Source organism: Labrus mixtus, chromosome 16 (assembly GCF_963584025.1).
Source record: "Labrus mixtus chromosome 16, fLabMix1.1, whole genome shotgun sequence".
NCBI classification, from domain to species: domain Eukaryota; kingdom Metazoa; phylum Chordata; class Actinopteri; order Labriformes; family Labridae; genus Labrus; species Labrus mixtus.
The window spans coordinates 18,722,151-18,748,256 of NC_083627.1; the positions used below are offsets into that span (position 1 = coordinate 18,722,151).

Consider the following 26,106-nt stretch of genomic DNA (forward strand, 5'->3'; position numbering starts at 1 on the left):
AATGTGAAATTATAAGAATGAATAATGAAGAGTCTGTATTTGGTGGTTAAATGACATAAATATATCAACACAATTGATATTCAGATTTCTATTTAACAATGTAAAAACGTTTTTTTTGGGGGGGCCACTGTGCAAACATGACAACCACGAAGTCGTGTCTCTTGCTGGAAATAAATACAACTTTTATTTTTAAAAAGGCAAGAGCGGAAACATCCCGAGCGTCACCCGGAAGCACTTTAAAGGTCTTGCACTATCTGTACAGCTCACATGAGAATGAGCTGAGATCAACTTTGGCAATAATGCATTAAATTAGGCGAATGTTTTAATATACGAGGACGATCAACAGCAACATACTCCATCACATGTTTTTATGTTCACCTGACGCTTTCGTACGTTTCCCCCACAAGGGCGTTTATTAGGATTAGCATTAGCACTTTGGTGCAATGTCAACAACACCAGAAGCACAAGTGTCAAAACCTGGTCAGGTGGTGAAGAACTGCTGGAGCTGTCGGCTCCTCTCCGGCGGTGGTCTGATGCTGTCCGGCGCATATGTGTTCCTCCCAGCCCTGAGGACCATCCGACAAGGCGGACCGACCTCCATGGGCACATTGGCACAGATGATATTTGCTGCAGGTAAGCTTTTTGAAGTCATGTATCTCAGGCATCGTGTCTCCCCTGAAGTAAATGCACACTTGTTTTCAATCTTTCAGGTTTGACCTCATGGGGGCTTGTTGTCATCACTGACCCGATGGATAAAACGCAGAGAAAGACGTGAACACAGTGGAGAAACGAGCAAAAGCAGGAATATGCCTTTGAAATGGCTTTATCATGGACTGAGGTGTTGTGCAGCAGATATTTGTTGCAACAAGCTGACACCAAGCCAAAGACGCTTCTTTGATTGTGTTTTTTATTGTACAGTGATTTGGCCTCACATACAAATCCAACTAGATTTCTGTTGACATTGTGTAGGCTACCTTTCTATGGAGGACAAGATCTGACAGAAGTATAAATAAATACTGGAATAAATAAAAGAATGAATGAATGAATAAATCAATAATTAAATGCGTGAATAAATAAATAAAAACTGGTAAATAAATGGGACATAAATAATTAAATGTCTTAAATTTATTTCTACATTTATTTATTTCCACATTTATTTATATTTATTTCCACATTTATTTATTTCCTGATTTATTTATTTCTACATTTATTTCCATATTTATTTATTTCTACATGTATTTATTTCCACATTTATTTATTTCCATATTTATTTATTTCTACATTTCTGTGTCCGTATGCTAATGAGGTAGGAGGGACTAACGTCAGTCTCATTCAGGATTGGTCACAGGAGTGTGACGATCCAAATCTACTACTTCCGTTCGATGCTGACAGCTAGCTGAAGAAGTGAAGATGGCTTATTTCAAGAGTTTTAGCGAATGACTTACGAGCATTAGCTGACGATAACGCTCAACGCTGATATGGATATAGAAGTTGACCCAGCAGTGTTTGACAGTTTATTTCTACAGTTATACTTCTGTCAGATCTCGTCCTCCATACACCATTTCTGATTGTTAGAATAAACAATTGCAAAAGATACATTTTATTTCATTAACCCTCTGGTGTCATTCAGATTTAGGATCCTTTTATCATTCTTCAAATGTTATGCATGATAACATTTATCACATCTAATATTAATATGCCACCAGGTTTCTGATTTAGCAGAAGACAATTACAGTGTGAAAAGTAAATTTGAGTATTTATTATAAAGCTATTGGAAAAATAACTACAATATAAGACTAAGGGGAATGTACCTTTGACTAGAGGAAGATCTTAACTCATTCACGAATGAAGAAGCTTGACACCAGACTTTAATAAAGTCAACAATTTTACATTTAGCATTATAAAGACTGCACTCTGGATAATATGTCAGTTAGTGGTCTGTATGAGGGTAAATATCCATCAAACCTTGAATAACTACAAATTCTGCAAGCGCACACAAAGACAACATGAATATTGTTGGTCAGTTAGTCTGAGTTACCTTTTATTAGTGTTATACTGATCTGAGCACAACTGCTCACAAGGAAGAGTTTGATAAGCATGATGCAAAGAAACACCCTAAAGTCATTTTCAGTCGCATAAAGTGATCATGACATTCTGATTGATTTCTTTTTTAGGTTAAAGAAAAATATGAAAATAGAGTTGACAGTACATTTAGGCACACTATTAACACAGACTGTACACAGATATGCACAATTTTCATTATCATAGATTCATAAATACTGGGGTTAAAAAAAGACAAGCCTTCCTGTTTGGAGAGGTGTGCAGAAAGTTAAAGGTGACACCTTCTCCACTATAGGGACAAAATATTCACCTCTGAGTAAGAAGAGGCTCCAGTTCATGTCCTCCGGTTCACCCCATCACAGTCCACTAAAGCTGCTCAGTGCAGACAAGGAAAATCCATTTAATGACTGCAGCAGAACAGCGCATCATCCAGCCAATGAGAGAGGCCCTTCCACAGTTGCTACTAAGTGCTCATTAGCAGTGATTCCATTGGTCACAGGACAAGGCTCTCTTGTGAGCCTATCAGACAGGAGAAAGGGGGGGGGGGGGGGGGGGGGGTGTCCCTCCCGCTGTCAGCTTATAACAACAAAATATGTTCACACTGAACAGAACATGTTTAATGCATAAAAACACCACTAGTTATTAAAATGAAGCAGTTTGTGAGGCCGCCTCGGAGCTAGCAATAGCCCGATGAGCTAATCATCATACTGTGAAACACAAACCCTCCCTAGTCATCGCCCAAAACAGATTCTGTTGGAGTGGCTGGATTAAGTGGAAAATATCCCCCACATGCCAAAAAAAACAAAACAAAAAGCAAAAAAACAAGAAATAACTCAAGACTTATAAAACAAGTCTGTAAAATAAACATTGTACTTTTACAACAACGGAATGTCAAGTTGTTGGGATAAGAAGATGTTTTTTGGGAAACTTGTTTTTTTTTACTATTAAAACTATATGATTCTATTTCAGTATACAATGATTCAAAATGCACATGCATTACAGAAAACAAAGTATTGCACAAAATTAAACATTTTCTCTGCATAAAAGTGATTAGGGATATATCTCCATATCTCTATTTTGATTTCCTTGTGATGTTCAGTCTTGTGAAGAAGCGCTACCTCTAGCGTGTCTCTTGGTCAGTATGTCCTGTTTATACTTTTAAGGCTGGTTCACTAGCTCACACTGGCACAGTTTCTTACTGAGAAAGTGTAGCAGCTTTATGCTAAAACACACACGCACACACCCATTCACACAAAACTCTACTCAAGCCAAAAACGGAGCAGACCAGAGAGTACATTCTTTGATGGCGCTGAGCATCCCACAACTGTGCCACACTTTAGAGCCTCACCATTAGGTCACCAGAGGTCAACTTACTCCTCCCTCACATGATTCGTTTATTTAGCACAGTAATGCTCGGAGTATCCCAACATCAAGCCAAACACAAGTATGGACAGCATGAGCTTTGGTCTTCACATGTTTGACAGTAGCATTAAAGGGGGTGTGGCTTATTCGTTGAGGATCGTGGGCAAAAAAAAAAAAAAAGAGGGTAGAAAAATGTGTCATTAAAATGTAAAATTGTCCTTTCAACCCCAGTTTGTTCAGTCACATTTAAAAAATAGCGCCTTCTTAACCCAGTGCTATTGACATATTTGGTTGCTATGAAAAAACAATTTTGCATGTAAGCAAGTGTGCAGCTTTCGTAGATAACATGTCTAGCGTGTGGGTTAGTTTGTCTACAGCTGAATGGCCGGGTCACTCAGATGGCGGGCTATTCCGGCTGACACACACAGAAGCAGGAAGGTAAGGCAAGGTGTGGGTCTATGCTATCTGCTCCTGCAGTTAAAAACAATACAGTATTTGTGGTCTGTTCTCTGAACCACAAGAAAGCAGCATTGACTGGCCCATGATAAAGCTCAACACAACTAAAACATCAGAAAAAAGGAAACTATTTGAACTAAAACAAATTTATGCAATGATCAGTCTTGGTGCAAATTACAGGATTTAAGTTTGCGCAGGTGTGTTTGTGTCACAGAGTTAGACGAGGGCAATGTACGTGTTGCTCATCCTTCAGCTCTGTCCAGACAGCTGGAGTGTTTTCACAGAAGAGAGTGTGTGAGGGAAGTGGAAGAGCAGAAATCAAGCGAACACACCTTAACATTCACGTCAAGCCCCTCCACTATCACTCTCCGCCCTCAAGTCCAAGTGTGTGTCTGATTGGCTGATGTCCCGCTGCCTCTGTCCTCTCCTGTCACCTCTTGAGGGAGGACGATTTGACTTTCTGGCTAAATCTGTGGATGCGCGGCGAGCGGGAGTGTAGTTTGACAAAGAGCTCTGGGAATTTATACTGGGGGAACATCGTTTCCAAGAAGCCCTCCAGGAAAACGTAGACAAGCCGACGGTTCATGGGTTGGTACTGAAACATGTCGAAGACACGGAGGATGCCCTTTCTTGTGGTGTCTGCTCCGATGATGTGCTTCAGCTCATCTGAGACAACGAGAAAATAAGAGGAGGTTAGAAGTGTGAATAAAAAGGGAAACTTTTTCACGTCTACTTTAAGCTATGATGCTGTTAAAATGTTGGGTCAAGGTAAGAAGTCATGTAAATTTCGGATATTTGTCGGTTCATTATTAACAAGATGCTTTTATATTAGTCAGCCACTGGAGAAAACGATTGACAGTACAATCCTTGACTAAGATTTCCAGTAAAAATAACATTTCATAACCCACGTTTACCATCAGATAACAGCTAATGTTAGCATTCAGCCACTTCCTAGTATCATATAGCTGAATGCTAACACACAAGTGTAACAAGATGCAATAGGAAAATAGCTGCAATAAAATAGCTAAGCATTAAATCACATCCTTTACATAACTTGTAGCATATTTTGCTTTTATGGTAACATCACAATCAAAACCTATTTTATAAACATTCTAAAATAAAAATGTTTAGTCACTTCCTAGCCAATAGTAATATTTGCTATGAAGAGGCTGAATGACAACATGAGCTGTAAACAAATCTGGTTTCCCACTTAAGTCCAATATGTTTCTCCTGATCTTCCCGGGTCTTTTCAAATGTGAAATCTGAATTTGTCGGACTGCCTGTGTTTGTTCAACTTACAAACTAAAGATTCAGCACAAGGCATTAAAACAGTACTCCGGCGTCCTACCCAGAGCGTGATGTCAGAGGAAAATGGGCGCCATGTAAATATGATGAATTATTATTAAAGCAAGAAAGTAGCATGTGAGTGTTCAGTTTAAAAATAGAGATCTGACCATCATTTGAATTTACTGAAAAACACAACTTTATACCTTGTTGTCATGTTTCTCACAATATAAGGGGAGAAATAAGCTCAGTCAGAAACAAACCTCGACGAGCTACACAAAGGTTATATAAATACTCCATTGGAAGTGTTTTCAATCTGTCAGTTCCAAACAAGAGAGGAGGCCGAAGGGGGAGAAGAAGACTAAGAGAGGAAGAGAAGACTAGCCAACATCAAGATGAAGTGCGAGAGTGATTTCACCTGGCATGATGCCCAGCAGGCTGGTCTTGGCAGCGACTCGGGTCCTCATGCGGATGTTCTTGTCCCGACGTGGCGGTGACTCGGCCAGAATACCGTTGGGCCAGTAAGAATCCCTGTATAGAAACAAAGCCAATGAGGATTACTTTTATTTTTTCAAGGCTTTTTATGCTTTTAGGTAGAGATATGACAGAGAATAGAGTCAGACATCAGGGGGAGAGAGAGAGAGTGGGGAATGACATGCGGGAAAGGAGCAACAGGTCGGATTTGAACCCAGGCCGCCCACTTGGAGGACCACAGCCTCCGTACATGGGGCGCACGCACAAACCACCAGGCTACCCCACGTATAACTTTTATGACCAATCAATAGTTCTTTCCAAAGACAAACTGGAGGAGGGATTACCTGAACTTCTTGACGTAGTCTGCAACCTGCTCTGGTGAGGTCAAGTAGTCCACATGATCCACAATTTTCCTTAAGGGACAAAAGAAAGGGTTCAGGCTTGAAGCTATTTACTCATCCCTGTTGTTGTGTACAAGATGACAGTGTGTGTGTTGTCTTATGTTCTGAACATGTGTGCTCAGTTTAAGTATTAGCACACAACCCTGCACGTTTATCCTAGATTTCTATTTGTTCAGGAGTAACTGGTTCTGCAATAATCATCACAACTGTCATAACATGTTTGTTTGAAACACTGTTTGAATGTTTACCAAACACAGTTGTTTTGACATCATGAAAATAGCTTAACAATCTGGAAACAGACTCCCAGTATCTGTAATGCTAAAAGCCAAACATATCACCAATGACTTAAAGATAAAAAGTTCCCAACATGAAAAAACTTTATGTTTATCATCTTTCTTAAACCCCAAAAAGTAGTTGTATTGATTGGGTTTGTGATTACTTTTCAGACTTGTTATGTTGGGCACAGAACCCACTTAGATTGTTCTACAGTAGGATACATGAATTAATCTGTTTGAGTCTTCTCTACGTGTTCTCCAGGTCTTTGACTGTATTTGAGTCTTTGCTTTGTATTTCATGTCTCTGACCTGTTGATGGTGTCTCCATATGTGGCCCTGATGAGCTGCTGAAGCAGGTTCTTAATGTTCCTGCGCAGCCACTGGTTTTTCTCCTTCAGGTCAAACACCTCGTCCATTAGTAGCAGCATTACCCTCAGAGGGATGTTATCATCAACCTGAGAGGGGAAATGAGCATGTTTTAACAACATTTCACTTTCACAAGGAAACGAAGAAATGAAACAAATATTTAGTAACCAACATGCGACTTACGTTGTCATCCAGCTGAGCAGAGACTCGACAGTGTTCAGGGTCGATTTCAGACTTGGGGAGGAGTGGAGGCACCTGGGATAAAAGAAGGGGACACAAGAAAGTCAGAGGATGGTTGGTAGTCAAGGCTACAAGGCTAAGATTTTTACAGACTGGTACCCGGCCTGCTGAGTGGGTTAAACACAAACAGACCATAATAATATTTTTAAAAAATGATACAAAGAACTTTTTCTATATTGTTACCTTTAGGATGGACTGTTTAATGTCCTGGCCCAGTCGTTCGGACATGCGACCCATGTTGTCAGAGACCTTGGTCATGCCCTCAGCCAGACTGTCAGGCAGGGCCTTCACTGCGTTAGACACGTTTCTCATGGAGCTCCTCAGAGGATTTACAAATGTGTCTATCTGATGAGTGGAAAAAAACAAAGGGAACATACATTCAAAAAACCTTTCACATATGCAAATCTGTAAAGTACAGCCACTGAGATTAAAAATTGATGTATTCAGACAACATCTTAGTAAATATAGTGTGTCTGCAGTTTTTTGGTCATAAAATAAATGTCAATAAAACGTATGTGATCTATTTGGGGGGAAAAAGCAGCTACCTTTCGTGCAAACTCTCCCTTGCCCTTGCTGTATGCCTTGTTCTCTAGGAAGTCATAGACGTAAGGAATCAGAGTTGGACAGGCTTTAACCATCTCTGGGTTTAGCAGCAACTGGAACATACACAAAATGTTAATGATATACACTTCACAAAACGATACATCACAATAAATTCTAACTGTAAAATATTTCACTTTACCTGTAAGTAAGCATTGAGATCTTTTTTTCTCTTTTCCAAGAAGTCTCTGTCCATGTTGTTAAATGTTTTCTTCCCTGGCAGCTTGAGGATCGATGTCAGATTCTCAAACTAAAACAAAAACGTATGCACACAACGATGAGTTTTGGCTTTTTCACCCTTTAGTAGAAAATAAATGTCTGGTACTTAAATAATGATTACTTACACACACCTGTTCGGTGATTCTCATGTGGAAGTCATGGAAGTCTGAGTAACGTCGATACGTCTTCCAGCAGTCCTCGCTTCCGTCATGGTTACGTCTGAACACAGTGATGGCGTACAGCGCGTAGGTCTTACCGTGGTCGTTGCAAACCCCTGTGGCACCCCAGAACCCGGGGAGACAAGTGTCAGCTACCCCACCCCGTAATATATATCCAAAAATATAACGGAAGATGGAAGGGGGATGGATGAAGGAAAGAAAAGAAAGAAGGGAAAAGGAGGAAAAGTGTGTGTGGGTTTGGAGGGAAGAGCAGGAAAGCAAAATGAAAGTATGCAGAGCAGAATGAAATGAGGGGTGGCAAAATGATGGAGAGAAGGGAAAAAAGGAAAACAGAAAAACAGTGAAGGTGATGGAATGAAAGAAATAAAGAATACTGGAAAAGTTTGAAATGACACAGCAGACATAATGAATAGAGCTAGGAGGAGGAAAAACATGCAGGGAAGGACAAATAGGGGCTAAACGATGCTGAATACTGTCAACAAAACCACACCATCTCACCCCAACCCTCCATCAAGTAAGACTCTTAACAATCCTCATTACAGATTGACAGTTGTTGTGATAATTGTGTGCATATGTACCTGTGTCGGAGATGAAGGCATGTAGGTGCATAGTTTCATCATGGCAGGAGTTGGACAAGTCGTCCAAAGACTGAAATCACAAGAAGCAAGTCATCATGTACTTGTGCAGTTTACTCAGAAGAGCAGTATTGTGTAGAGTGTGACAACAACAACGCATTATGTGTCTGCACATCAGCATTTTTCGGAACCCTTCAACAAACACTTACTAAGGTTATGCTTCCTGTTGGAGAGCCGTTGAAGGATTCTCCATCGCCGTCATCAGAACCTCGATAGCTTGGCTCTTTCAACATATCCAGCTCTGCTAGCATGCGGACGTAGAGAGGACTCTGCTTGAAGGAGGGGTAGTAGCGTTCATCACGTAGCATCATGTCGTACACCTTGGGAAACATTGGTCATTGTAAATTAATCGTAAAAAAAAAAAAAAAGAGTATTCGCATTGTTTACAATATTCCCTCACAGAGATATAAAGCTTTTTACATTTCGCTGGATTTCATCAAATATCTCTGGTGTGGGGTCGTCCTTCTGCAGCTTCTCCCCTAGCTTTATTACAGACTCGTCATCCACCTGCACCCTGGGAGATGCCTGATTGGTAGAAAAAAGAGCAGATGGCCATCAGCAAATACTTGTTTAAAATATTGGACCACAAAGACGAAAGAAAGCAGTGCTTCATAAAAAGGCAAGGTATTTAATTTAACAAGACAAACAATGAGGCCAAATCATTCTTATTTATTTAAAACAAAACAAGTTCTTCATACCCTACCTTTTCAGAGAGGTATTGCTCAAACACACCCAACGCAGCAGCCTTCAGAAGTCCCTTGGTTGCACTGGGCTGCTTCTTGCCATCTTTCTGCCAGCCCTGCATGGCCTCCAGCTGCTGCTGTGCCGTCACCCTGTAGCCCTCCACGGTGAGCCAGAAGAACAGCTCTGCCTGGGCCCCCGCTGCCTGCATGAAGTCTGGGTCCACAGACACACAAGAGTTGGTCTCAATGTGTTCTGTCTACTGAGGCTTTTTAGTTACACATACAGTACATAGACATCAAGAATGAGTGGAGCATTTAGCTTGTAGTGTCTGGTTGTCCTGTAACAAAAATAAATCCAACTAAAGGGCACTGGACAGCCTAGAGGTTATGTTGTGTGCCCCTTGTATGCATGAATGTGTCCTCATTGCAGCGCCAGTGGGATGGAATCCGACCTCAGCCATTTGCTGCATATCATTCCCCTCTCTCTCCTCCCAACATTTCCTGTCTCTCTTAGGCTGTGTCATCCAATAAAGGAAAAAAGGCCCAAAATATAACAATGATAAAATAATCAACTACTGATACTCTTGGCTCATGCGCGTTTGCCACATCAAAGCTTTTGCAACTTGGTTCCTTCCATGTGTATGCACACAAACACATACACGCCATCATTATCTGATCTGTAACATGGAGTAACCTTTTAAAATCTCTGAGCAGTCGTGTAGGACTGAAAAGGGGTGTGTCTAACAAACAGGTTGGGGCTATAAAGTCCACAGAAAGGGAATAAGTTATAGATTATAAAGATGATTAACAGAAATGTTCAGGATTTGAGTCTTGGAATGACAACATTTAGACTATAGTTTTGGCACACTGGTGTATTTGATGTTGCATTTTCCAGAATTACCCATAAAGAACTGCAGGGCGATGTTGTGGACAAGGATGTGATCCAGCGGAATGACACACAGCTTTCCAAAATTGGCTGCCAGCTTTAAGGCATCCACCTCCTACAAAACACAGGAAATGGTAAGCAAAGTCTGCTACACAGGAATGATAAACTATTCTTAGCCCGGTTGACTCCGTAAAATGAAATTTACCAAACTGACATTTAAAGCCTGAATCACACTAACAAAGTTTTGAACGTTTTGATTGGGTCCTTCAGTGTTAGCACAATGAGGCTGTGCAGCTGCATCTCACCTTGCCAGAATGTAGTCTCTGGATCCTGGTCTCACACACCTTCTTCACAAACAGAAGACTGTTAATCTGGTTCTTGATCACGTTGATGTCTAAAAGACAGAGAAACAAGGACATCAAAAGGAGGACAACAAAGCAGGGCATTTATTGACTCCACAATGCCCTCATACCTTCTCACTTACACCATGAATTCAAGAGAGTATGTATTTGTATGTAAATGAGGAAAAGGGTGTTGCTCACCATCTCCAGCAGTGTCCAGGGAGCGGAGGTACTGCAGCTCCTCCATCACCTTGTCTTTGACGGACTCCAGCTCTGAAGGCTTGTCAGTCAGCTTCAGGATGTTCATGAAGGCTTCGTAGTTACAGCTTGAGTCCCGAATCTATAGGAAATCAAATGCATTTACACTTACGCAGCACATACAATAGGTCCCAAAGCTGGTCATGTCCCATTTCATTTGCACTCTAGTTTTTTTTATATGTATGTAGTTGTAATATTAGATCCACAAAAAGGTTTGCAAAATAGTTCATATGTAGGTTGTAAGGATGGGTGTGAGTGGTAAGGCAGGGTGTGTGTGTCGGTTCTCACCATCCAGATGACAAACTGGTTGATGTAGTCTGGGTCGCTAAGCTGGTTGATCAGAGGAAGTAGCACTCCACGTGCCAGCACCTCCTAAAAGAAACATCACAGTGCACTTCAAGACACACACACACACACGTATAAATTTACACTACAAACATGCAGTCACATGGTCTGGCAAAGTGGCATAGTCTATTTAGTAGCATTGTGTTGTAGGAAAATAATACTCATGTCTGAATGGCTAGTAGCTCATTCATGATAAACAACAGTTGTGTGACATCATGTGTGTTATGATAAGGGTTTTTGTCAAACTTATGAAGTCATGCTTGTTGTGATTGTTTGACAGGTCTTGTTGTCCTTGTTTTGTACTCACCCTCAGGAAGTATCTCATGTTTTTGTTGTGGAAATCTCCAGGAGGTAGTAACAGGTACAGAAGCAACTCACACAAGTCCCGAAGAAAACCTGTCACAAACGCATCAGGTTTGAGTTTTTTTTTTTCTTTTTTTCCCGTCAAGCATCCACATGTTTGTGTGAACCAGTTCTACGTGACTGTGTTAACTATAAGGTCAGGCACCTTGCCCATGTGTGTTTACCTTCTTCGTCTTTGTGTGAAGTGCACACGACGTCTCGACAAATCTTCCTCTCCATCTCCACCTCGGCCTCAAAGAAGGAGTCCACCAGCTCCTCTGTTATGTCCCCTGTTTAGAAATCGATGATTGTCATAATCACTGCTAATGCAAAATCTCTCATCATTATGCTCCATCAAAAAACTCCACAGCTGAAGTTTTCTGCACCGCGATTGCAATCAAACCGTATTGTGTAGCTCATCAAAAGAGCAACAAACTACACAATCAGAATCATTGTTGAATAGGAGCCATGCCAGTCATTTAATTATGCATGCGTCTGCTCACTTTGCTTGTCCTCCCTGTCAGCGAGGCGGTCTTGGGCTTTTCTAAAGACACGTAAATGGGTGGCAAAGTCATCCACTAGGCGAGTGGTGAAGTAAGGCTGCCAGTCCACCTCTTTGGACCTTGGAAGAAAAAACACACATATTCAAATGAGTAAAAAAAAAAACAACAACTAGAAAATAAAAAACAGGATGTAGAACAAAATTAAGTAGTAAGACGGAGCATGTCAACGCGTCTTGTACCGTGTAGAGAACTGGACGAGGGCATTCTGCAGCGTCTGTCTAATCTCCAATAAGAAGGATTCATCCTCGCTCAGAGTGTAGTACCAGTACTGGATGTAGTCTCTCAGAGCAAACTGGATCACCTACAGGGGCAAAGAATCAAAAAAGATGATTAGTAAGGACAACTCAATGAGATGAACTGAGAGAGGTTAAAAGAACAACGGCCACCATGAAAATAAAATGAACATTCTGAATAGGGTAAAGCCATTGTGGAAAGTAAATTGAGCAATGAGGAATGGGTTAATTAAATGCTGCAGAAGATTTTAGTTTGAGATGGGTAACACACTTAATTCTGTTGATTCATTGGTGAAACATCCAGAGAACAGGTTATTGGACTGTTTGAGCAGAGGAAACCTGGTCTAAGTCAGACATCTAGTTCCACTCTGTTGCATAGAGTAAGGAGGATACTACATAGGTGAAGTTAAATCAAGCTAACACATGTATCATTGTATTTGTCAGTTGACATTTTGCAGAGACTTTAAGAGCTGCACAGATGGAAAGATTTGGTCGTGAAGTGAAAAACAATAAAGACAATGAATGTCTTTCAGAGAGTATGACGCAGGTTAACATCATGTCACGTTAACTGTGCAAGACCTCAAGGTTCACATGTTGCTGAAATGATTAGTGTGCATTCCCGGGGGAACAGATGCACCACAGCAGAGCAGTCACTGTCACCTGACTGTCACAATCTGCTGTGTCTGCAGCTAACTCTGCCGGCCACGCTGCTTTACTCAGGGCAGTGTGCTTAAATCTTGTTTTCTTCTCCAAGGGTTGTAACCACAGGACTGGGTGGAAAGAAAAAAACACTGACCAACAGATAGAAGCAACTAAACACTTCTATTTCGTGCCTTTTGACAGGCAGAAAAAACTCAAATTCAGAGGATCTATGTGTGTATGCATTTAGCTGGAAATAAATTGCACCTCAGCACTGCAGAAGTGTGCTGCCCTGACAGGGAAACAGGACCGAAACTTTCAGTTCCACTTGCTTCTTGGACATCAAAAGGGCACATCTCCACACTATGTGCTTTATCTAAACTGCATTTAAAACATTGTTTCTTAGACAGTTTATAAATGTGTTAAATATAAACCATAAATACAGTATTTTATCACACATTGTATTAAAATGATAAAACTTTCTTTAGGCTCATAAAAACACATTTTTGCAAATTAACATTCATTTCACAGAGCTGTTTGATGTTTAGAGGAAAATAAATACACACAAGTAGAAAGTTACTCATCTGTTATTCTCAAAAAATATACAAGAAAAACTGACATCCATTTATTATGTGTGTACCAGCAGTAAGTTGTTAATATCCTCTATAACTAAATTAAGCTATAACTTAATTCATTTTCTCCACAGCTTATGGTTGCTGGGAATAAAGCCAGCATTTATCAACTGACAGACATTCTGCTGAGGACGAACCCACCGACACAAATCAGCGGGAACCAACTTCCTGTGGCCATGACACACTGAGGCTTCAGGAAGACTTCTTTATGGTTTGTGGCCATTAAATTGCTGGCCTGGACCAGCTGATGGGTCAGACAAATACCTAACTGGGCCAGCATCCAAAAAGCCTGACGTGTCAGTATTTCTCAGTCAGTATTAATCCTGTTTTCTTTCAGATGCTTCTCTACTCAGCACTTGTCCCTTTAGCATGTATGCCATGCTTTTTAAGAACAATCACTCAGCGGTGCCACTACATAGCTGAGTGAAGTGTGCAGGAAGAACTTTTAAAGCAGTCAATCCTAAACAGTTTATAACATGTGAACTTGTAATTAATACATAATGTAGTGCAGAGCTTTTGTCATTGAGCTATTTTTATCTCATGAACTGGAATCTCAGTTTCAGCTGTGACAACATACAAGGGACAATAAATATTTTTTTAATGAAAAAAATGGTTAACAGAGACCATGTAGGTTTTTTTTTTTTTTTTTTAATCTCTTTTTTAAAACATGATAATTCTGTGATTCCCTTTCTCGTGGGTCACCCAATTGCAAACGCACTTCTGATGAATCTTGACTAAAGTACCAAACACACACAAAGCCAAATAGACACACACCTGTTGTAGTGGTTCATCTATGAAAGAGGAGCCAGTTAGTCTCCTGTCAATCTTTATTGGCTTCAGCTCCAGCTTCATCTCATCCAACGTCTAAGAGAGACAAAAGAGAAACACAGAAAGACAACACTGAAATGAAAGCAATTGAGTCATTGAAAGCTAACCTGTAGTGCACTTCACCAACAAAGGACCTTGAGTAATAACTAGTTCATTTGTTTGTGTGTGTGTGTATATATAACTGTGCTTTTACCTTTAGTATACCAATTTGTGTGGGTGGTAGGTATGAGTGCTCGCACTTTTCCAGATGTTTCTCGGAATTGATCTTTCCATAGAGCAGTGTCACTGCAAAGCCCCTGGAAAACAGAAGTGAGAGTGAGAAAATAGCTGATCAGAGTATTGTAGTACATTTGAAAGAGTTCCCTTGTGCGTGAACAATGATTTAGAGGTTCTCCTGCTCAAAGCTCACCCTCCAATAAAGCAGAAGATATAAAAGGCCAGGTAGAATATGGCAAAGGGTCCAAAGGTGACGAGGAACAGCACGACTCCAAGACCCCCCCATCCCCAGATGGACAGACTGGCCTGAAAAAACACAAACACACAAGGTTAATACTCCCTGTGCTTAAGTTTACACTTTAACCGGTCTGAGGATTATTAGAGCTGGTTGAAGAAAGGCTCCCTACGGACAGTTTACGACATTTTAATTTTTTTTTTAAAGAATATATGCAAACTTAACACTAAACACATCCAGTGTATTCATGTTAAAAGTGATATTTGTCGCTGGTGTTGCTTGATATTTTTCCCCAGACCAATCAAATCATCAATTCCTCACTTAAGAAATGCGTGCACTACTGCTCACAAAACTGTAAAGAAATAATAAAAATAGATAGATGGAATTCTGATACAAACGGAAAAAGAAGATCCGACAATAGTTCTATATAATGATTTCAGCCATTAAAAACACAAGTCTACGCTTATGAAGAAAAATAATATTGATTGTATTGTATTGTTAGAAAGTTTCAGGGATAGACTCTGTGTGTGTACAGACTTGTGTGACACATCCTATGGTTTTCCTGTTATTGTCAGTGCAGGAAACAAAGCTCTCGTTTCCAGCTCACAGCTCTGTGTCCCAGTTTTCCACATAAGTCGATCTTGCAGCTCAAATTTTTTAGTCCAATGCAATGCTGATGCTACAGATGCAACCATCTGAATTATAAAAGTAACATATAATTCAGCTGTTACCTTAAGAATCCCCTCTGAGTTTTGAGACAGTGAAGCCAGACTAGGCACTTCATGAAGTTGCACAGCCACATAAAGCAGGACTAAACATTCACTTAGGTCAGGTCAGTGCTGTGACTGTCCATAGCTAAGGATTTTTTTTTAAAGCTGGAAATGACCTCCATCATACATAATATAGGATGTGTTTTCTTTGTCTCGTTTACCCATAAAAGGAAGGCAAATCCGTGTTTTCTCTCGGAGATTTACACTAAAGCATGACTGGATTCTTGTCATCTTGGTGGTCTGGAATCTCACAGTCTAAATAAAGCATATCTCCCAACTGTATACCTTAGCCTTCTGCCAAATCACATCTGAAGTCTAGTTTGCAGACACCTTCTTGCACCAAGTAGTACTACATCAGAAGTGTGCTACTCCTGCAACCTTGCAAAGATGAGCTAATTTGTGCTAATGTAACCAGGCCATGCAAACCTTAGCACAGCAATTCCCTTTCACAGAGGGACACGGTATGAAGAGCTCACACTCTGAGGCATCAGAAGAGTCCCTGACAGACATCATGATGATCAGCAGTGATGATCTTCTGCTGCCCTACATTCATACCAGAGTTCCTAGATAATCAGCTCCCACTGATGGAGCCAGATAGGGACAGAGTGAGCTTCAGCAGGACACTGGGACATTGTTTTCTCTGCCGCAGCCAACTATAGACAATCTGATGTAATACACAAGACCTGCTACTTACTGTGTTGGATTCAGAAAAATGGACCTGAAAGCTTACAATGTAAGGAATGATGATGATAGAGGGAGTTCAATTTCAACAGACCACTCTTGCTCATGGTGCTGCCCAGTGAAACCAGAGCATGATGGGTTACAATCGGTTCAGGCTTCTTAACACTAATACAAGACAATTTAAAAAGGAACTGACTGGCTTATTTTCAGGTCTGATGAGTTTGTGACATCCCTATTCAGCACACCAGTGAAGGACAGGCTGATTACACTGACAGCACTCTGGAGCGATGAAAACCTGATGCTTAGGGCTGTCAGTGAGGACCCGTTGACCCAGAATTTATTTACTCAATGTAAACTAAACAACTAAAACACAGGCCAAGACAAAACAGGGCAGGTTATATTGTTAGTTATCACATTAATACCAAAACAGCATTTACCAGCATGCCTTTGCATATGTTACACAGCAGACACTTGCTTGGTTAATAGATCTGGTAATAGGAGAAATCAGGTATGGGCAGACATAGCAAGACTTGACATAACCAAGAAGGTTAGTCTTTTTTGTTGAATCAACTGGACTTTAGTAAGAGAGCAAAAAAATGTATTTACTATAAAAGCCAGCCAATGAACACCCTTTTATTATTCATTTCTATTTCAGCTCTAAACATTTAATATTTTGGATAAAATAAGCACTGTTGATAGCAAACATATCATACACAGTAGTGCCAAAAAATATTCTTCATGGATGTGAAGTTCTGGTTCTTACTAAAAGTGTCTTCAGTTCCTGTGACACATAATTGTCTTGGCAGCAGAATGTGTCCAAACTGGCTCGACTACCTAGTCTTTAGCAAGTCATAACTAGCTGGGACAAAGTCACAAATTGCAGGGTTAGGACTTTAGGGAGTAACAAAAAGCTGGTCAAAGAAGGGACTATTATTACAGTTATGAAAGGAGTGACAGAAAAAAACAAAGGAGTGCTTTTCACTCAGCGGTTTTTATTGTGCCACACACTTTGACTATCTAAAATGAACAGCAGTGTCCTAAACTCTGACACTACCAAGGCAGCTATAACATCAGCCTTTATGTTTTAGCCACTAGCCACTTACAAACGACCAAATTAAACTCAAGATATCCATGCAAACAGTTTGAACTGTAGTAACACAGCTGCTCTGTTTACCTTTCACCCACACCATACAGAGAAGGCACTCTAAGTGAGCTAGCTAGCTTTCAAAACTTAACCTGAAGCAGCAACTACTATCTAAACATCTCCAGTGAAATACTTCGACTGGGCTGGGTCTACAGTCGTTGAAATTCCTGACAGATTTAAAAAGATCTCAACAGATATTCTATTTCATCTCAAACATGAACAAGCACGTTTTAAACACAATCGCACGTATTTTACAACAGAATATTCCTACGATTATTGTGTGTTTTAGAGGGAGTTATGAACCACCTCAAGTGAAAATCGTATAATCTCGCAAGAAAAAAAGATGTAAACAAAACAGAAAAAAGCAGACTGATTTTCAAGTAGTTTTGTTCTTAATCTTAAATTGGTTGGGCGGAAATGGTCAACACAGGTTGTGCATTTGTGTATTTTTGAACCAGAGCTGAGACTGAACCTTCTAGTTTGACGTCAATTTGTGTGATTGCTAACGTTAGCCTCAGGGACCAGATTGTTCACTGTGGTTTTGCCACACCATCACCAGCTGTGTATACTTCTCCCCTCAAGGGATATTGTGGTCCCAATCAGAAAGTCATTACCTTACCCATTTCTAAAATATTTAATCATTGAACAGGTCAAAAGTGATCTTTAATTTCCCTGATGACTCTCTGTTTGGGAGGTCTAACTCCTCACAATAACAGATCATCTGGGCTGAACATCAGAATCAAACATGGTCTGTGGTGCTGGTGAGCAGCAGTGACTGTGGAGGCTATCAGTGAGTCTGTGTGATGAGGCTGTGGAGGCTTGGCTCTATAGGAGAGATGATAACTGACACTCTTGAGTCATTACAGCTTACACAGGGTTTTAAACATGAACCATCTGTTCCAGTGATTAACACCCAGGCGATCAGGAACACACACATCTAAACAAAAGCAATTCCTTACACAACACACCCTGAATGGACACATAAAGATGTGTGCTACAATACTTTGAGTGTCGGACCAAGATAAGCGCACATGTAAGCACTAGGCTGACATAAATGTTTAAGTATAAGTTAAGTGACTGATGACGTAGAATCAATAATGTGTTAAAAATGATTAGTTGTATGAAGAAAATGGCCAAGTATAAAGAGTGAAAATATTCAGTGTTCGTTTCACTTTACTAAAACGCTAAAATAACTTCAAAGTTTTGTATTTCTTGATAAACAAAATTTCACTTTTAGTGTGACATCATGATACTTAAATAATGATTCATACTCTGCCTGCATTTGTTTTTTCACTTTCTCTCATAAACTTAAAACGACAAATATCAACTTCCCCTGCACACAATCTCGAGCACTACCACATAAAGAGGTAACATTTCCATGTAGATCTGCACTATTTGACGTCATTGGCTCCAGGCATTCACACACAAACATCCTCTTATCAGTGTCTTGAAGATTATCATTTCCCAGATTTCCTGGCGCAACTTGACAACAAATCCTACGCAACGACACACACACCCTGCACTGCAAAGTTGCAGGCTTGCGCGTGTGGGAAGAACTCCTCAACGGTTAATCCTGCTATTTTTGTGATGCACAAGTCCACAAGCGACGACGTCGATAACTGTGGTCTTTAGGGGAAAGGTTAACTCAGCCCATTAAAGCTCTCCTGTGAGAGATTCACGGTTAATTCCTCAGAGGGAGAGAAAGTGAGTGGGGCTGACTGATCATGTTCGACTAATCCACCATGACCACCATAATAGAAAGAGCCTCCATATTAGCTTCGAGATTACATCTCTACAATGAAAAAGTACTGGTATATTAGTGGAATTGCGCCATTAAAAACGTCTTCCAGTAATGATGGGAGAGAAGAACAGAAGGATGTTGGACAAAAGTCATAATATTATAGAAGGATTACAAGGAGCTTTAACAACTCCACTACACTGAAGAAAACAACAACTTTGAGAATATAGGAAGGACCATTTTCATTGTTTTCTCATATCATAAAGACAAAAAGATTAATTCAAGAACCCATGGTAGATTTATCAATTATAAAAATAATTCTAAATTGCAGCCCTGGAGATAGTGATTAAATGTAGTTGTTGTGGTCTGGTCTTTATCCTAAAAAGACACCATTGGACTGGTAGTAATAGCAGGATCCAAGGACTGGTTTCACTTTTACTATAGTGGCTACTCTTTCCTTTTGTTATGGGGAAATTGATTATAACAAGTTATTGCTTCTGAAAAATGAGGTTGTGATATGTCACTTAAATAATGAATTAGAAATCATACTGAAAACGTACTCTTTATGTTGTATTGCCCACAGTTTATCTGAAATCTCACAAGCGCATCTGACCTTGTCTGTCATCTAAAGGTGGTTGGCCTGCGGCTGTCACATCACTGACAGCTCACACTAACAAACACCACAGTCAGTACAGTAGCAGAGCAGATAATGTGCAAAGCTACCAGTACATTCTAATTCAAACCCTGTGCTGTGCAATTCTCAGCTAACAAGCCTTTGCCTATTTAGCTACCCTTAGCTGTCATTACCAGAACTACATTAACATTAAGTGGAGCAACAAGTATAACAGGAAAGCACACAAAGCCAGAACTATCCACTCATAAACATGCAAACAATCTCAAGACAGCACAGAATATAACCTGAGATGGTTAGGCAAACTGGTTTTCTTTTTTTAATCACTGAAAACATGATTTACCAGCAGAGTACTTCCCCGAGCACATATTTGAAATAGCAGTTAAAGGGTAACAACAAGTGGGTTATGGGAGAGTATTGTGTACATACCATACTATTTATAGTTTGCACTAGTACATATTTTACAATAGGTGAACAGGAGATTAAAATGTCAGAGAGTCATGGGAGATTTTATGATCCACAAGTTTAATAAATAACCTTTGCTTTTGCTCAAACTTCATACAGGAAGAAGAACACAAAATGATATTTTGGTGTAAAAGTACTTGACTCTTTGAAGTGGAGGGTACATGTGAAAACAGTCAACAGTATCAAATGAACAAATGAGTGAATGTGTTGAGAAAGGGCTTTATCTCTGCTGTGAAGTTTGAGAAACTTGTACAATGGAGGACTGGTGTTTATCTGGCAGTTTCCAGTGTCAGAACACCTGACTAAGACACTTAATGTGGTCACTTAGCTGTATCAGATTCATCCCACAAACACAGTCTTTGGCCAAGGTGAAGTACCAATTGGCTGTCCACTCTCTGGCTCTCTGGCTGAGAACTAATTTGTTTCTCTATTTTCTGTCCAAGCTGGTATGGCCAGCTCCCTGTAGTTTGACACTGCATTAACTCCACTGTTGCCCTGAGTGAAGTCAGATTCCTTTGACCCATACTGAGGTCGCTTGTTTACTTTTCTTAAACTTCTAGGCCATGGCAATGAAACTAAATCCCTAAAGAAATTGTGTGATATAGTTTATATCAATTAAAGTGATCTTTGGTCATTTAAACTCTAAATGGATACATCAAATAGCCTTTCACTCACAAATACAAGGACAATCAGTATCAGCCTCCAATACTGCTTAAAATGATGTATGGGTTTGGTGATTAAGTCAGTCAATGCACTTATCGGACACCATAACCATGAGCAGCCAACAAAATCAACTGGTTTCATAAACAAAAATGTGCTGCTAGCAAAGGATGTATGTTATTCAAAGCTATAGCATTTTCTTGACCACACTACTAGTATCTTAGGGGTACCAAATATGGTCATATAGTAATGTCTAGGTTTTGGAATTGATATTAGGAAGAAAAACTGGAATTGGAAAAATCTCCTCCCTAAAATAAGTTAAGCTCCAAAGCTATAAACAAGTGAATGTTAGACGCAGCTAGCTAACTTCCTCCACTTAAGACCTGTGTCTAATAAAGATCTCCAGAGATGCACTGATGTTTAACCTGAAACACATTTATTTAGTGCTTTTACTTTTAACCACTGTAACCGTTTTACAAGCTGAGCTCCATGAAACAAACTAAGCTATTATTAGCAGCAGCTTTGCTTGGGCTCCTCTAAGACCACCGATAAGTATTTTTTATTGATCATTAACAAAGAAATATTGTGATTATATTTCAGCAACAACATCCAGCCCTTTAACATTGTATTGAGGTAGGTAGAGTGCATCTCGAGTTTTTTGGTATGTGATTCATCAGAGAAACTAACCAAAAAGTAGAAAACACTGGGCCAGCAGCATCCCACCAATTGGATTATAGCCAAGCTTTAAAGGTGTGTGAGGTCCTGCAATAGTGCCATATCCCAAACTTTTTCTTTCTTTTCAATAATCTGTGGCAGATTGAAGTCAATACCTCAGGCTTATGTAGACACATTGTTGATATATAGTGGATACAAAACACAGGTCTGTACAGAGCTTAATTCTTGAATGTGTCTGCCTGTTTGGCAGGGAACTCTGTTTCACTGACTGAAGGACAGAGAATGAGGTGTACTAGGCCGTTTGTGACAAAGCACTGGCCTATATGTCCATCAAGCTTTAATTAAGACACCTAAATGAGATTAAGCCAGGGTCGGAAACCACAGAGATAACTATGTGGGCCTGTAGATGAACACAATGCACACACAACAGACTAACTCAGTGTGCAAAGGTGCATTCATCAAACTAAATGGTTAAGCCATTTGCTCAAAAGGAGGTAATCACAGTCAGCTTTCAAAGAGTGTAAAGCCAGCCTTGATAAACTATACAATGTTCAACAAGAACACAAAACAGCAGAGTAATAATTGATACCCTGCAAAAAACAAGTTTATAAAACAAAAAGGAACATCTAATCCAAAAGCCGATAATTTAGGGTAATAAATAAAATGTTTCTAAAACTTTGTATCATGACACCAGGAGGTCACATGGTCAGTGTAGTCAAATGAATTGAAGCTAGTGGTTTATCATTAGCAAAGAGGCCCCAGCCTTGTGTGAAGATCTTGAATTATACATTTTGCTGTAATTAAATGCACCCAATTTGTAGGAGTGTTACAAAACAGACATATTCAGTCAAAGGTTCAATATCACCAATAAAAACTGAAAACAATAACCCATACACTCATTAAGCTATGCACACCGATAAATTCACTGACTCATATATTCACTGACTCATATATTTTCCATATACTGTTAAAGTTAACTGGTGTTTCTGTTTGCGTGTATGCGTTATGCCTTGAGTGTTTGTGTGGGTCAGCGTGTCCCTGTGGTGCTCCTAAATGCAGACGACAGAGAGCAGAGAAAGAAGCTGCAGTTACACCAAGTACGCTTAAAACTCGGCATATTACATACAACAACAACAACAACAAAAAAAAAAACTTAGATTGGTAGGAGAAACCTAGCTTACTTCACAAGTTTTTCAAATCACACCAACATTTCAGCAAATTCCAAATTGATTCTATTTCCATTGTTAAATTCTGTGATTCCGTCCGTGTTCTCTGCATCGCAGAAATCACAGGGACCTAATATCTATTTATTTTTTGCTTAAACAATAGATTGTTCAACAAATGTCTGGGAGGTTTCAGTTATTAAACAGTCAAATCATTTGTAGATTGTTCATCTGAGTTGTTATATCAGATTTGAATGAATATGCATGTGCTATATTTTTAGGCACTTATATCAAATTGAAATAGTTTTTTGTGGAAGAGTTTGTAATATCAGCAAGTATCTTATTTTTGTACAAATAATTAATAAAATACAGTAACATTATGAAACATGTGATTTACACCCCTATCATATTAAGTTGCCATAACTACTGTCATGCATCTTAACCTCACAGTCACTTTACACCTACATAATAAAAGATAAAGATGGCAGTATAACAGCCCAATAACAGCATGGTCCAATGTCAACAAATAATTTACTTCAGACTTAAAGCTAGCAGGAACAACATTTTTGCAAAGAGCTACTACACTATACTTCAACACCTGACTCCCCATCACACAGAAATCAGGACTCCCTGTCAGCCATGCAGAACAAGTGCAGAGGAACCTAAAGCCTCATTACCGAGGCTAAACCTGTACTTAAACTGCTGGAGAAGTGCCTGCATGTTATCAGGTCACCTGCCTCTCAAGTGGGGCAGACAGTGAAGGCTGTTCGCTGCTCAACAGATGTCATGGCAAGTACTATGTTTGTTTGAAGGCAGGAAACCAACACGTATTGAGAAACTACATGTCAGAGCGGCAGCAAAACTACACTGTCATAACAAGTCACACACACTCCAAAAATGGCATGTCATCCCGATTGACCACCAAGAGATGACTTAGTCTCTACAACCACTGACCAGCAGCACTGAACCAACGACAACATATTAATATTTTAGTAGAAGCCTTTATTAGGCCAGTTGTCTGTGTGGACTCTGAAACCCCTCTGTAAACATATACAATGAACAGCTATTTGTTTTAATGTCACATTTTCTCTGAAGTAAACAGAAATAAGGGAAGGAAATACCTTGACATCCTATTAGTCCGGACAAATAGATAAGGTTGTTGACAAATTCAATGTGAGCTTATCACAGACAAGACAGTATGATAAACATAAACATGTGCTATATGGTACAACACAGATGACTTTCTTGTGCACTTAGCGCTCCTTAGCAGCTAACGCCCAGCTCACCTGTGCTAGTAGAGTAGAAATTGGTTGTTGAGGGACGTGAATCATAATCTAAACATACTAACGACACTGACTATGTTGAGCTAATTCCAGGACGCGTTGACACTTAGGATATCCTGGACTCATCGTATTAACTTCGCGTTACCTGTGTAATCCCATGCAGACTTATAGAAGGCAGCATTTCCAAACACACAGCTCCGTCCTCTCCCTGTCAGGCTGCTGTGTGTTTACCTGCGGGGCTAACGCTTAGTAGCTAGCTGCTACAAGCTAACTAGCCGTGTCTTATCACCGTACACACACACACACACACACACACGTCCATTTCACTTGCACTTACTCACCTCTGCAAACATCGTCACAAAGGCTGTGCGTGCGGTGGCTCCGGCTAACCCCACCACATTGTAACATGCGACGAGGAGGTTATTTGCTCGGTTAAAAACGGTCGTATTTCCAGTCTCCGTACTCTCTTCGGAGCGTCGCCATGTTTGCGAGGTTTATGTCTCGGCTGCCCCGTTTCTGGACGTCGCCACGCGATTGGATGTAAAGCGATGACGCAGAAACACACCCGTGACTGATTGACGGACACAGATGCAGCGATGATAGCGATTGAATTACCTGAAGTGAAAATGTATTTTAAAAACAAATGTACATCTTACTCGAGTTATCACATATAAGGGGACTTCATTGTCATAATAAACCAATCCCTATCCGAAAAACGGACTTGGATGTATTTTCTTTATGTTGGTATCAAGGATCTTTACCTCTCTCACCCTCCTCCCCCCCTCCCCCCCTCCCCCCCTCCCCCCCATAAATATTGTTTATCTAAAAACAGAAAATGGAATCTGTGTGATTGTTCTGAAAAAAAGATAAACGTAGCCTATCATTTAAAAAGGACTGTAAAAGTTTAGGTCAAACAAAAAAGCTTTTTTGTTTGTTTGGCTTTTTACATTTGGATCCTAGAATAATGTTTTACAAGGGATCTGTTACTTTTTTATTTTTGTACTTTATTTTTCCAAAAGTAAATCACCAATGTGACAAAACGAAAAGACATACGTAAAGCATACTATAAAAACAAAACAATCAAACAAACCAGTAACATCAAAACACCAGTCCAAATTCATATGTCATAGGTATGTAAACCATCCCACTTAAAAAAAAAGAATAACACTAGTATATAAATAAGCAACAACAAATAAACAAACAAACAAACACACAAGACAAAACAAAAACCCTGCTGCCCATGGTACGACCCCCGGTTCCACAACTGGGACCGATAACTTGAGATTAAGTTCAAGTAGATACAATATGAAGCAAGGCGGTAAAAATACATGTTAGATAAACAGTCAAATTAAAAAATGTCTTAGACATAATACATGATTCATTTATACATAATTCATTGTGAAAGCATATTTAGAAATACAAGAAATACTAGCAATAAAAAAGTAACTGATAGTCAACTGTTTACAAAACATAGCAACGACAATGACATCAAAATAAATAAGTAAGTAAGTATGCTCCCTGTGTTTAGTTGTTGACTTCTCTCGATATATATAAACAATCTATTTACTGGGCGTATATTTAAACAAGACAATACTTATTTTTTGTCTGTTTTTATTAAGTTGTGGTGCATCATCTTTATGACCTTTCACCCCTACTTTCTACATAGCTCTCCCATTTGATCCACGACAAGTGGCTTATTTCATGAAGGGATCTGTTACTTACATTGAAATATTCCAAAAATATTTAGTACTTTTTAGAATGTAAATACCTTACTTCTGCATGGTGTAAAAACTCACATGTACATTTTCTAGTCATTTATTTGTGTGTGTTGTTTTGTCTTTCTTTCAAGTGGCCTGACACATTTCAATCCATGTATCCAAGTCCGAGTCATCTAAATAAAGAAGCACATTATTATGGCTAAAATAAATAGTTGAAGAAATTGTGCACCAACATTTTATCAGCCTATTGCCTGGATTACATTTGTGTTCTGTTAAAAAAAACATACACACAAATATAGTGAAATTCAATATTGATGTGACTGTCCAAATAAAATCTCAATTTTTTTTCTGAAAACGTGTATGTGCCAGACTGAAATATTCAGGATTCAAATTACCCTCACCAACAAAGGATTGATAATATAACT

At 39.6% G+C, this 26,106-nt stretch overlaps 2 protein-coding genes across 5 annotated transcripts; one reads left to right on the top strand and one right to left on the bottom strand.

The window, feature by feature from the left end:
- The first annotated feature begins 228 nt into the window (after positions 1-228).
- Positions 229-1,029, top strand: dmac1 (distal membrane arm assembly component 1). The gene is made up of 2 exons (XM_061060538.1): positions 229-633; positions 711-1,029. Exons 1-2 carry the CDS (start codon positions 444-446, stop codon positions 773-775), a joined length of 255 nt encoding a protein of 84 aa, XP_060916521.1. The 5' UTR covers positions 229-443; the 3' UTR covers positions 776-1,029.
- An 821-nt stretch (positions 1,030-1,850) lies between these two features.
- Positions 1,851-24,477, bottom strand: snx13 (sorting nexin 13). 4 transcript variants are annotated; one of them, XM_061060536.1, is made up of 25 exons: positions 24,305-24,477; positions 14,712-14,824; positions 14,496-14,598; positions 14,249-14,338; positions 12,150-12,271; positions 11,911-12,029; positions 11,593-11,697; positions 11,373-11,461; positions 11,009-11,092; positions 10,664-10,802; positions 10,427-10,515; positions 10,137-10,236; positions 9,256-9,449; positions 8,973-9,077; positions 8,702-8,872; positions 8,496-8,565; positions 7,870-8,012; positions 7,662-7,769; positions 7,465-7,575; positions 7,103-7,264; positions 6,863-6,934; positions 6,623-6,768; positions 5,982-6,050; positions 5,582-5,694; positions 1,851-4,545 (listed from the first exon to the last, which is right to left on the bottom strand). In XM_061060536.1, exons 1-25 carry the CDS (start codon positions 24,314-24,316, stop codon positions 4,310-4,312), a joined length of 2,865 nt encoding a protein of 954 aa, XP_060916519.1. In that variant the 5' UTR covers positions 24,317-24,477; the 3' UTR covers positions 1,851-4,309. The 4 variants fall into 4 exon arrangements, with proteins under 4 accessions (XP_060916519.1, XP_060916518.1, XP_060916517.1 ...); XM_061060535.1 differs by having other exon boundaries at positions 7,864-8,012; XM_061060534.1 differs by having other exon boundaries at positions 7,870-8,048.
- Between the last annotated feature and the right edge of the window lie 1,629 nt (positions 24,478-26,106).

Bases quoted from the DNA above. Each gene is read 5' to 3' on its own strand.
- snx13 (XM_061060533.1), bottom strand. The intron at 10,516-10,663 runs GTGAGCAACACC...TCTGTCTTTTAG, and splicing joins CCTGGACACTGCTGGAGATG to ACATCAACGTGATCAAGAAC. The intron at 10,237-10,426 runs GTGAGATGCAGC...TGTGTTTTGTAG, and splicing joins AGAGACTACATTCTGGCAAG to GAGGTGGATGCCTTAAAGCT.
- dmac1 (XM_061060538.1), top strand. From the start codon at position 444: ATGTCAACAACACCAGAAGCACAAGTGTCAAAACCTGGTCAGGTGGTG. The intron at 634-710 runs GTAAGCTTTTTG...TCAATCTTTCAG, and splicing joins ACAGATGATATTTGCTGCAG to GTTTGACCTCATGGGGGCTT.